The 13,055-nt window shown below is 40.1% G+C and overlaps 1 protein-coding gene and 1 non-coding gene across 2 annotated transcripts; one reads left to right on the forward strand and one right to left on the reverse strand.

The window, feature by feature from the left end:
* The first annotated feature begins 1,118 nt into the window (after nucleotides 1–1,118).
* On the forward strand, nucleotides 1,119–12,842 carry LOC116906129 (pecanex-like protein 4). Its single transcript, XM_032909124.1, is given in 4 exon segments — nucleotides 1,119–1,182; nucleotides 4,776–5,815; nucleotides 6,395–6,581; nucleotides 12,690–12,842. Coding segments are annotated over 4 exon segments (1,425 nt in total). The 5' UTR covers nucleotides 1,119–1,137.
* Nucleotides 12,065–12,268, reverse strand: LOC116906342. Its single transcript, XR_004388622.1, has one exon. It is a non-coding gene; the product is annotated as a small nucleolar RNA SNORA73 family (small nucleolar RNA).
* Nucleotides 12,843–13,055: the final 213 nt, after the last annotated feature.

Consider the following 13,055-nt stretch of genomic DNA (forward strand, 5'->3'; position numbering starts at 1 on the left):
AAGGGGAGGGGGAAGGGGGATTTTTGCCCGGAAACCGGGAAAGGGAATAACACTCTAAATGTAAATAAGTAATACTCAAGTTAATAATATATATATATATATTTAAAAAAAAAGAATCAACAAAACCAGGAGATGGATCTTTGAGAAAATCAAAAAGATAGATAAACCCTTAGCCAGCCTAACCAGAGGGCACACAAACAGTATCTAAATTCACAAAATGAGAAATGAAAATGGGAACAAAGCAGAAATTGAAGAAATTTTTAAAAATCATCAGATCCTGCCACAAAAGCCTATACTCAACAAAAGTGGAAATTCTAGATTTAATGGATAATTTTTTAGACAGATACCAAGTACCACAGTTAAATCAGGATCTGATAAACCATCTGAACAGTAAGATAACTCCCAAGGAAATAGAAGCAGTCATTAAAAGGCTCCCTACTAAAAAAGCCCCTGGACCAGATGGTTTTAATGAATTCTATCAGACCTTCAAAGAAGTCCTCATACCAATCCTTCTCAAAGTATTTCATAAAATAGAAACAGAAGGAGCACTACCTAATAAATTCTGTGAAGCCACAGTTACACTAATACCTAATCCACACAAAGACCCAAGAACTTCAGATTAGTTTCCCTCGTGAATATTGATGCAAAAATACTCAATAAAATTCTTGCAAACTGCATCCAAGAGCACAACAGAATGATCGTCCATCATGATAAAGAAGGCTTCATCCCAGGGATGCAGGAATGGTTCAATATATAGAAATCCATCAACGTAATTCACTTTATAAACAAACCCAAAGAAAAAATACATGATCATCTCATTAGATGCTGAAAAAGCATTTGACAAAATTCAACTCTCCTTCATGCTAAAAGTATTGGGGAGAACTGGAATTCAAGCTTCATTTCCATTCTTGACCTAATGATGGACAAAGTAGTTGAATTTGTTTATAGATGTTTAATTGGAAATATTTACAGGACAAAACAAGCCCAAAAGTCATTTCTTTTCTTTCTTTCTTTCTTTTCCTCTTTTTTTTTTTTTGTTTTGTTTTTGTTTTCCTCTCCTATTTTAAATTTCTTTTAGGTCTCCTTGTACCTGGGTCTCATTACTTGGGCCATTTTGAGGATCGTTTAATATGGATAATGACTCTAGAGTGTGGCTATACTTACTGCTGCATTAATGTTAAGGTCAGTACCCCTTGAAACTCTTCCAGTAGTCTTTACAGAGCATATGTCAAGTTTTACCCACTACGTACACATCAACAACTTAGCTTGAAAGAAGTGGATCTTATCCTGTGAAAATCCATGATAAATTTTAAAGATATATTTAAGTAAGCAACTATTGATAGCTGACTAGTGCTGATTACATACTAGAGCATGATAACAAGACTACCTACATTTTTCTTGTCTTTTTAAAATGTATTAATATTAGTATTATTTTATTACACATATGGTGGTTTGCCTATATATGTGACTACATGCCTGATATGTATGGAGGTCAGAAAAGGGCATCAGATCCCCGGGAACCACCATGTGGGTGCTGAGAATCAAACCAGGGTCCTCTGGAAAAGCAGCCAGTGCACTTAACTCTGTGCATCTCTCTGGAGATATATCCTAGTCTTGTTCTTGTCATCCATGTCTAACTGAACATCTCAAAAATGTGAATCAGTAATTTCTTAAGTTCCCATGTGTTACATAAACATTTTCAATTTACGAAAAATGCCCTCACACACACTACCCTCCACATTACAACATTCTTCTTTCTTTTAAGGGCAAAATTCTCTATGAGAGTTGTGTATTCTAAATTCTTCCCATTCTGCTTCACCTTACTCAAATGTTTGACTCTGTTGCCAACCTCGCACTCGTTGAATTTTCCAGTGACTTTCACTTTGCCAATAACTCCGGTGCGCATTCTTAGCCAGCCCCACTTAGCCAGGCAGCAGCAGCTGACAAGATACTTTGGTTTCATGAGTTGTCTGTACCAGTCCTCCGAGACAGCTGTCATTCTGGTTGCTCAGGTCACATGTAATAGACAGTTGTGTGCTTCCCACATTTGATCTGACAACATCCCTTCTTCGTCATGTAACTGTCTCTGTTTCCATCACCTCTCACCCCTGCATGTTTCATCCTTTACCCACCCAGATCATTTTAGTAGCCTGTTAATCTATTATTAAGCCAAATGATCTTGAAATAAGGTTAGTTCATGTCATTTCCCTGTTGGAAACCCTATAGTGCAGTGGTCCTCAGTCTGTGGGTTATGACCACTTTGGGGAATTGAATAACACTTTCACATGGGTCCCATGAGAGATATCCTGAATATATTTACATTTCAGCTCATAAAAGTAACAAAATGACATTTATGAAATAGCAATGAAAATAATTTATGGTTGGGGGTCACCACAACATGAGGAGCTATATTAAAGGGTCACAGCATTGGGAAGGTTGAGAACCATTGGTATAGTGGATCTGTTTCATTCAAAGCCAAGTTTTACTTCTACTTCTTGAAACTTATGTGCTACTTTAACCCCTGTTCTAGCCCACTGGCTGTTTCCTCTCCCTTCAGGTAATCAATCACGTGTCTCACCACCTTAAGGTGTTTTCTTTCTAGGCATTATAGCCATTGTATTTAAAACTATAGCCACTCCCATCCCAGCAGCCCCAACCCTTGCCTTGCCAACACTTAAACCTTCTCAAAACTGAATAAATGATTCCTTTTTATTGTCTGTGTCCTTCACTCATGCAATGCCACTGGGAATGTAGTTCTGCTTTAATCCAAGAAAGTAACCTAAGGCCCTGTAATAGTGCTCAACACTATAGCAGACCTTTAGTAAACAGTCCTGATCCAGAGTAAATGGATACACTCTTCCTCTTAACAAAGACTGGAAGAAAGTACTAGGAACCAAAATGCTGTCCCTTTACAACTGTGACTCTCAAAATTCACTCCTCAGTCTACGTGAATTAACTGCAAATGGAAATGCATGAGTTTCACTTTGGAACAAATCAGAAACTGAGGGTTGGTCCACTCGTGTGATCTAAAGTACCCTTTACATCTTATAAGTCACCTACACTTTGCTTGAATAGTCTGAGAAGGAACATGCAGACTATCGTGAGTATTTTTTTTCATTTTTTATTTTATTAAATTTTTAAATCATAGAGTTGATATTACCCAATGACATAAATCCTTCTAATGGTCTGTCATGATTTTCACACCATTTATAGGTAACTTTTATTGGTCTATCTATTATTTATTGGCTTTGGACTTACTAACATTTGTATTACTTTGAAATTTATAAAACTTAATCTTCATAAACATATTTACTAATTTTCTTGAACTCTTTGGTAATTTCATATGCAGATAATGTAGTTAGGTCATACACACCCCCAATCCACCCTCCAACTCCTTCCAGACTCTTCTCCCACCCTAACCCCCACCCCCATCAAGATGCCCAACCAAAAGCAAGTCTTGGTTTTGTTAGAACTCTGAGCCCCATCAGTGCTTCCTGTGTGCTGAGTGTGCAAGTGAGCAGGGCCATCTGTTGGAGCATTGACAACCTATGCAGGCCACAGCCCTGAAGAAAGTTCTTTCTCCTTCCCCGGAAGCCGTCAGTTGCCAAGCTCCTGTGCTAGGGTTAAGACATTGTGAGGCCTTTCCTGTGGACACCAGGATGGTGACCGCATGAACAGGGGACCACAGCAGCAGCTTCATCAGGTCCAGAAGACATGGTTTTGTAGCACTCCTGCTTAGCCTTGGGCCCGTGAGGTGTTTCGGCTCTCTCTTGCTGATAGTCTCTAAGCTGTGAAAGAAGTGGGTGTATGTAGATGCCCATGGAGGGTGGAGCACTCAATCCTTGCTCAGTGTCTAGCTGTCATATTTCCTGTGAAATAAGAGGAACCTCCCAGGAGACAGGAGATCTGTGGAAGGTCTATGTGGCATGTTGGTGGAGCAGCCCTTAAAAGTGGGTCAGGAAGGCACTAGTGGTTTTGTGATATATGTAAGTGAGTTACCAACTCTAATAGGGAAGAATAACTACTTTACTCCTAGTGTATTAGTCGTCAGCACAGCTAGACTGGGGACAAGTGATTCCCTTAATGAGCGCCTGGGGAATGTCTTGACGTCACCATGTCCAGGTTTGCCTGTGAAGCTACATCAGCATGTATCTAAAATTGATACAGGCACATACTCATTCACTCAACCCCTCATCTCATCTGGCTTAGACCCTGGGAATAGTCAAGACCAAAGATAGCTCTTTATAAAACTTAGGCTGCAGTTGGTTGAGATAGACAGTAATTAAATAATGTTATTAAAAATTAAAATAGGAATAGGATTTGATAATTCAGTACTCCCATACACTATAATAATTCTTTTGATCTCATATAAAGTAGGAAGAAAACAATACAGAATTATTGCAACACACTTATCTGTTCTGATCTTGCTTCCCCTCCTGCCAAACTAGTCTGAGTTACCAGTTTTTAATGTGTGAGGCATCCTTGACAGCAGATCATCTAATGAAGGTAAGGCACAGTATGCCACACTAAGTCTTAACTAGCTTCTAGTGGGATATTCTATAATTTCTTTTAAAATTGTAGTGGCCTTCCTTGTTATCTCTTTATCCAGCATCAAATGTGTTGGCTGACATAAAGCTTAAGTGGTATCTGCTCTTAGAATTTGCATTTTCCTTCTCTATATCTGTGTGATGAGATTCCACTGTACTCATGAGATTGGTTTCTGTTTGCTGGATAAGAGATGGTTGTGAACCCAAGGGCTTCTTTTTCTTCTTTAGGGGTTAGAATTGCAGGAAACATCCTGCCACACTGCTGAAGCCCAGAGAGTTGATGAAGTGTTTGAAAGTGCTTTCCAGCAAGAACACCCACAAGTGTGTTCCCTTAATGAGCACCTGGAGAATGTCCTGACGCCATGAACGGTTTTGCCTGTGAGACTGTATTCTGATGCCAGGAATTTCCTAAATGGAATAATTGATTTTCCTGAAAACTTGAAGGAATTTAAAGATAACCGTGTTAAGGTGCTTGAGTGGGTGCTAATTCAGCACTGCTCCAAAAGGCCCAGCATACAGGAGAATACTCACAAAACTGAGAATACAGGAGAATCCTCACCAGTGGTCCTGCTGGCTTCAAACAGTCCACCATGCCCCAAATCCCTGGAAGACTTAGATAGTTCAAATTCAGACACTGTCCATGAAAGTTGTGATAGTAATATTTTTGATAATGAACCAGCTATCAAAAACAGGAAGAAAAAAAAACTTAAGCTCAAAGTCTACCTTGTACAAATTTGCCTATTCCAGAGTGCAGATAAGCATTCTGCAGGCACTGGTACCAAAAATGATCTTTACAGGATGGTCATGTTGGGACTCACTGCTATTGACAAAGGACAGCGAGAAGATGGGGCATATATTCCTTTTGTGGAGTTCAGTTGTTCCCCATTTCGCTTGCTGAGTTTACCTGAAGAATGGAGATCTAACTGCACACCCCATTCCAAAATAATGGAGATGAGCCCCTTCTTTCCAGACGACTGTTATCAGTTTGTTCTAAGGGAATTGGAATGTTTCCACTCAGAAGGAAGGTCGTGTGTACTAGAAGAAATTGCAAAGGATACAGCTTTAAAAGACTTCTATATCCACACGGTGATGGCTTGTTACATTGGCTTATTTGGAATAGACAATGGCGTGCCTAGTCCTGGTCAGCTAGTAAGAGTATACAATGGTGGCTTGCCCTGGTCTGGCACCTTGAATTGGCTCTCAGAAAAACCAGAGCTTTTCCACCTAGTTCGGAAAGCATTCAGATAACTTGTTTTGATTATATACAAGTTGTTCTTATTTTTAATCACTAGAAGATTCTTTTATTTGTTTTTTGAGATGTAGTTTGCATGGATTTTTTTTATAGGACTCATTGGATTTCTCCAGTTCAGTTGCTTTCATTTTTCCCTCATTTTGTTTGTTTAAATTTTGTTGTTGTCTCTGTTGTTTTTGTCAGTATTGAGGGTAGAACTGGATATCCTGCCTCTGCCTTCAGAGTGCGGCTGTTAGAGGCATCGGCCACCACTGCCTAGCTTATAAGGTGCTGGCATCAAACCAGGGCTTTGTTGTGATGGTCAGCATGTACGCTGCCAACTGAGCTACACCTCCCTCTATGTTTTTTATCTGAAATGGATGATTTCATTTTAGGGGAGGCAGGCTATTGAGACGTGATCCCAGACCGGCCGTGAGCTCATTCTAGATAGGCAGGGATGGCCTGGTCACCTTGCCTCTGACACTGTCACATATGTGTCCCCCTGTGTCCTCTGTGACTTACTTCCACGTCCAAGTCTTAAAAATATTGAACAAATTGCTTTCATCTCCAAGGTTTTTTTTAATATTCTGAAATTGTTTGTGTTCCTATTTTTTAGGTATACACTGAAACTAATGGTTGATAAAGCAAGTTTGGGTTCAATAGAAGGCTTTAAGGAACTGACCAACTGCCTCAGAGAGTATGAGAGGGACTGGTACATAGGCTTAGTGCTGGAAGAACAGTGGAAGGAAGTGATTCTAGAAGAAAAGTTGTGTTTGTTCTGCCTGGGGTATGAGTCTAGTATGGTAAGGCATTTCCATGCAGAAACCTTAAAGATTGGATGTCAGTATGTAAATTGACAGATGATGTGACTTTCTAGCTGTGGATAATGTGTTAATAACAGTTAGAATGCATAGCCTTGGTTCTGTTATTAGATAGTGTAACTTGGACTAGCCAGTTCATTTCCTTCTGCTGGCTGAATAGGGAAATAGACAATGCTGTGCAGTTACCACACAACAGGTGACCTAAAGACAGGGCATGCAGTCTGCATAGCACAGTTGACAAAATGTGTTCAGGTTCAAGTATTCCCCCTTCAAGTGTAAGAATTACCACTTAATATTACCTCCAAAAAGAGAAATTAATTTGTAAGTAGTTCATAGATGTGCAAAAGTTCGTAGATGTGTTAGATGCTGGGGTAGGCCAACTCAGCACCATGGATCCTGGTCCAGGTGGTAGCAGAGTTGGTCAGCTCAGGTAGGAGGGCAGGGCCAGCTTTACTCAGTCCTCAGACATCAACCCAGGGAGCAACCCAGACCAAGGATGTCCCCATGGCCTTTGGTGGTAACATGGGCCACAGATATGAACATCGATCCCTGCTACCACAGGGCCACACCTAGACATGGTCCTTGGCCTCAGCACAGTCCCAGGGCCTCACCATGGCCTTAGGTGGCAGGGCAGGCTTTTCACATTAGGCTGTTCCTCACTATCCTCTTGTCTCCAGTTCTTCCTCACTCCATCGTGCATACACCATTCTGATTCTCTTTCTCTCACATTTCTCCAACACTTAGGAGATAATCTTAGTGACGCCTGCACCTCTGGGTGTCCTCTGCTCAACCTATGCCGTGTGCCAGCAAACAGGAATTGCTTCTCATTATTTGTCAATACATTCCACTCTACATTCCATTGCTGTTCCTCCCCAAAACAAAGTTTACAGTCCTGACTGACCTACGTGTCAAACATCTGGCTGCTGGCCATCTGCCCAGCTCTCAGCTCACTTGGCCCTGAGCAGCAAGCATGGAGGTACATTTCTATCCTGTGTCACCTGTGACATCATTTGTCAGGGCCCCCCCAACATCACATTCTTTGCCTTCTCTGGGTAATCATTCTCAGAACCTTTGCTGCCTTTCTTCTTCTGTCTGACCTCACAAGACTGTCACCTCCTCAGCAATTTCCTCTGCAGCTCATCACCTACATATACTGGACACAGTCCAATCCATTCCAAAGACTGAAAATACCACCACCAAATTGATGTTAAGCCGCATACACATGCCTAACCCAACTGAACCACTTTATCACTTTCCTCCTAGGTGTCACTTACTTTCTCTACCAGATGCTAAAATCTGACCCTCCTGACCTCTCCAAAGCTTACCCTTGGCCTCTAGGCAGTCTGCTCTTGTCTTCTCATGGAGAGCTAGAAAAACTCATTCAAAGAATAAAACCCAGAGGCCTGAGCTCTGGAGTTGGCTGTTCCCTGTTAGAAGCACAAGATGCCCTAGAAATGACAATTGAAAGTTTGAGAAGCTAAGAAATGCTTTGTGAACAACAAAAAAAAAAGTACAGCTCAGGGTTTCCAAAGAAGGAGGAGTAAAGCTGGGGATCCTAATAACTGAACACACAGGGCTGGAGACAGGTTCTAATTCAGAGGTGGAAAAGTCAGGGCAATGTGAATTCCGACTCCTGTAATCTGGCTTAAGGGGCCTGGATTTCTTTTGGCCCCAGTCACCACTCATTGGATGTACATCCTCTCTAGACCTAGTTTTAAGGTGTTGTTGTAAAAATATAAGAAATATAAAAATATTGGTTGTCTTTTACCTCGCTAGGTCTGGCACCTCAGTGTCCCAAGATATCTTCTAAATATGTTGGAAGAAACACATCCCAACTCCGCAGTGGCCCAGTGTCTCTTGCTGCCGCACACTTTCCTACATTCAAACTGTCACATAAAAGAACACAATAATCTTTGACCCAATTGATAAGATATAATTGCCCACCTAAACATACAAAGCCCAGTACCATCCGTCCCTTAAGAACATTTGTAACAACCTGTGAAGGTACTGCATGGAATCTTAATGTTACCCACCATGGCTTCTCACACTCTCCTCTCTCCTGTCTCCTCCTTTCTCCTGTAGTCTCCTCCTCTTTCAAACTTCTCTCCTGCACATCCTTCCTTCTCCTCCAATGACAGGCCTCCTTTATCCTGTACCTGCCCCTCACCTGTACTTTACAAATTCAATGGGGAGGTTCTGGTGAAGTCACCTGATTCCTGAGTACTTGACTAGGCAGCTGTCCTTGGGGCAGTGGAATTAGCATCAAAATACAGATAACTTCAGGGCAAACCACAACATTTCCCCCTTTTTGTCCAGTTAAAAAGCCTTTTCACTTATATATAAATTGAGTACAATTATTACCATTCTACAATTTATAAAGCATATGATATTCTCAACACCCAGTCCATCACTATATCAGTTAAACAGAACATTTAGTTATCCATTCCAGCTTAAGAAAGGCTTAAAATCTATATTATATCTTTGCTAGCTTGTATACTATCTGACAACTATTCAATAAAATATGTATATTCAGAGTTAAACAGCCTGATAGGCTATGAGACTATAATCGGTCTTCAACCCCATCAGAAATCTGAGAATAACCAAATATCTATACACATAGGAAGCCTAACATGGCTTCTAGAACTGAGAGGTTGCAGAAACAAATCTCCACTAGCACAGTCCCCTGTTAGCAACATGTGAGCACAAGTCTTCAGCCTTCTGGCCCAAAATCAACTTACAGACTCTAGAAATGCAGATTTTGAAGGGCTGATCACCCTGTCTTGGCAGGGTTTATCAGTCAACTATTCTGCATAATTTGTCCTTTTCTGGACAGTATTAGTCTGCAGATGAAACAGGCAGTTTTGTGTAGTGGCTGCCTAGCCACAAAGTATTGCCTCACCTGGACATAGAGATGTCCAAATTTTTCATTAAATCCACCAAAGGGTAACTATTAGGAGCAGATATGTCTCAACAAAAGATAAATGACTTTAAATCTCAAATTTTGTGGATTTCTGATGTTTTAGAAAAACATCTATCTATATAAGACAATCTGGACTGTTTTCTACATATCCAATATATTATCTTGAAAGTACTCTCACAAACTCAGAGCCATGAATTTGCTATTTGAACCTTAACTCACAGGTATAATCAACTCAGAAGTTTGTAATGACAACAATAGAAGGACTGGCTCTAAACCTTGTACTTTTAAACTCTTTTAACAAATAAATTTTATACCAAAACAAAGATATGATTTAAGTTTAGTTACCAAATGAGATTATAACTGTACACTTCAATCTAGCTAATTCCTCCCTTTTAAATTACAACCAATTTTAAATTCCACATAAAAACAACTTTAGAATAACCACTTTCAGCCCCCCAGAGTCCAGGGAATTGGGGTGACGACTCCTCTATAACTTCTTCAAGCTGTACATGGGCGTTGAGATATCTTTCGGGGTAGGGGGTAGGAAGATATGAAGCAAATGCTGTAGCCAATGTGTCCTGACTGCACCCAGCTGAAACTCCTTGAGACCAGGATTCCAAGTAGGCACACTCTGTAAAATACAACTCTCAAGACAAAAGTTTAGAATCAAAATCTTTCTTTGTTTGATTCTCCTGCATTAATTTTTCAGGCGATCTACCTCTATCAAATCTGATCAGTATGACTCTCTGAGGTTTTCAGAGCCTAATCACACTTTTTAAAAATAAAAAGACAAAATCTTTCCCCCAAAATATTGTGTTCCTTAGTCTGTAACCAGAAAAACTTGTATCTTGTACTCTCTTCCAGGGTAATAATATAAAACTCAAAGTCACACCCATTATGAATATTAAACAATTTTTTAAAAGAAGAAGCAAGCTAAACAATGAGTCTGATAGGCTTTTGTACTCTATGGTATCAGGAAATGAACCCAAAATTCCCATGGAGCCCACATTGAGAGAATTCGAGCTTCCTGTTGTGGTAAATATCAAAAGTAACCACAAACCTTTGCTAGCCGGCATCAATGAGCCATATGGCCTTTAGTGGGATAATTCATAAAACAAACCAAATACCTTCTATCAGTTCCAGTATCAATAAGTAACACATCAAACCAGGAATTTAGCCCAAAATATCTCAATCTGTCAAGCTCTCTACCCAGAGCCACAGATTTTTATTTAATCTTAGTAACTTCTATAATATATGTCTGCATTCACATTCCCTGGTGTGACAGATATTTATCACAACTCTCTACTTGGAGTTAGTGACCAATTTTTCCCTATCTAAGTTCCAAAACATAGATGAAAATCTCCATGTGATTCAGGTAATCTCTTTACTCTCATTAAAACAAACTTAAACACCTTCTATCAATTCTAAAACCAATAAGCAACTTAAAACTCAGGACTTTAGCCCAAAATATATCCATCTGTTAAGCTCTCTACCCGGAGCCACAGATTTTTCTTTAACCTTAATAACTTCTACAATATATGCCTGCATTCACTCTCCCTGGAGTTACAGACATTCATCACAACTCTCTACTTGGAAGTAGTGACTAATTTTTCCCTATTTTTTGAACCGTGGATGAAAATCCCCACCTGATTCAGGTATTCTCTTTACTCTCTTTTTCTAAAAACAAATTCTGGGGTTATGTTTGTAACCCCAGAATTGGATGGAGTAGAAAATGGGAAAAATCCCAGGGTCTTCCTGGCTAACTGGTTCAGGACAAAACAAAGCTCCAGGGTCAATGAGAGACCTTGCCCCAAATAATAGAGAGCAATAGAGGAAGGCAGTAGACATTTTCCTCTGACCTTCACGCTTTTTCCAGGGATGAAAAAAAGGCAGAAAGAGAGAGAGAGACAGAAAATCAGAATTTATCTGATTTTATCTATGAAAGTTATATTTTTAGAAATTTTTTGAGAAGTACAAATGTCAAAGCAGCAATAAAATTTAGGACATTTTTGTTCGACATTGAAGAACCCAGGGCCTTACATAAATCCACTGAGCTATAATGATTAATGAAAATTATAAAATTACTTTATCATGGCAAAGACTCAAGTCATAGAGCTGACCTTACTTTATGCATTGCTAAATTCTTTTGAGGGAGACAGGACAAACGAGACTCTCTGGGTTAGTTCACACAGACTAAGTAATCCAATTGTCTATTAATATAAAATGTTACTTACTCTACCAAACTCCTGAAAATAACTTTGTTAACCATATCATGGGAACATTTGTCAGGTATTCTTTTCCTTTCAAAGTGCTCTTCTCTGAGGGGAAATGCAGAGGGTCAGAGGCCCTTGTGTACACAGACAAACAAACACTGAGAAAGCCGAGAAAGTTAGACACACAGACTTCTCTCTTCACTGAAAGAATGTAATTTACAACTTGGTGATTTTTTTTTCTATCTGTAGGCCATGATTCACATGAATTCCCTGGATTATTATGTTCATTTATCAAAGATTGTTTTTACCCCCTTAAGTCTTTTTTTTTTCCCTTTGGTCTCCTCCATGGTTTGTCTCCTCAGTCACTGTCTACAGGACTCTGAGAAGTTGTAGGAATATGCAAGCGCAGACTCAAAGCCCAGCTTCATCTCCAACGTTGTGGAAAGGGACTGTACATCATCGGGCAGTACCCTATGATCCTGTATGCCACTAGGACAGAGCCCAGGAAGAGTGACCTGCCAGGATGTCCATGTTGGAACCCCCTTAAGTGTTGAGCATTACTTCTCAGTTACTAAAACCTATGAGAGATGTCATTTATACTTTTCAACAGCCTAAGTGGCCTCTATGGTATCTTAGGGCCAGACCAATCCTGACTCCCACAGGCATTGGGTTACCTCAGTCATTCTCCCTTATCTTAAGCATTGCTTCTAAGTCAACAGAACCCATCTTTAAGGAAGACATTATATGTACTTTGTAAGGATTTCAATGTAAACGTATCTTAAACTTTGTTGTTTAGTCAGGACTGAGTTAATTGTAACCAGGAAACTTTTTTTCCAAAATTATGCTGTGGGTAAGTATGGCTAAAATAAACCACCCAATGACAGATTCCAGAAGTTTGAACCAGTGACACATAACTAAAGTCTTACTGAACTGAATCTCACTCTTGCCTCTCCTCAGATCATTCTGCTGCCAGCCATAGAACTTGCAAGGACCCACACAGGAAAGCATATCAATAGTGGAAGCCGTGACAGCAACAAACTCCATCTCAGCCCCAGGCATATTTCTGCCACACCAGAAACACTCCAACTGGTAAAACTAGATCACAAATAACTCACCCACATACTCTTAACCCCTATACACTTCCACTGTGCTACACATACCCTATCTGACTGAGTCACAGGGTCTACTTCTCATTGTCATACTTCATACACCCTGGCTGTGCAAACAGAGAATATGAGACACTTCTTCAGTTCCCCATGCCCTACCCAGCACACACAACCATCACCCCACATTAACCCTGGCAGGTCACATCACCAGCATGCA

Source organism: Rattus rattus, chromosome 7 (assembly GCF_011064425.1).
Source record: "Rattus rattus isolate New Zealand chromosome 7, Rrattus_CSIRO_v1, whole genome shotgun sequence".
Lineage (NCBI taxonomy): Eukaryota > Metazoa > Chordata > Mammalia > Rodentia > Muridae > Rattus > Rattus rattus.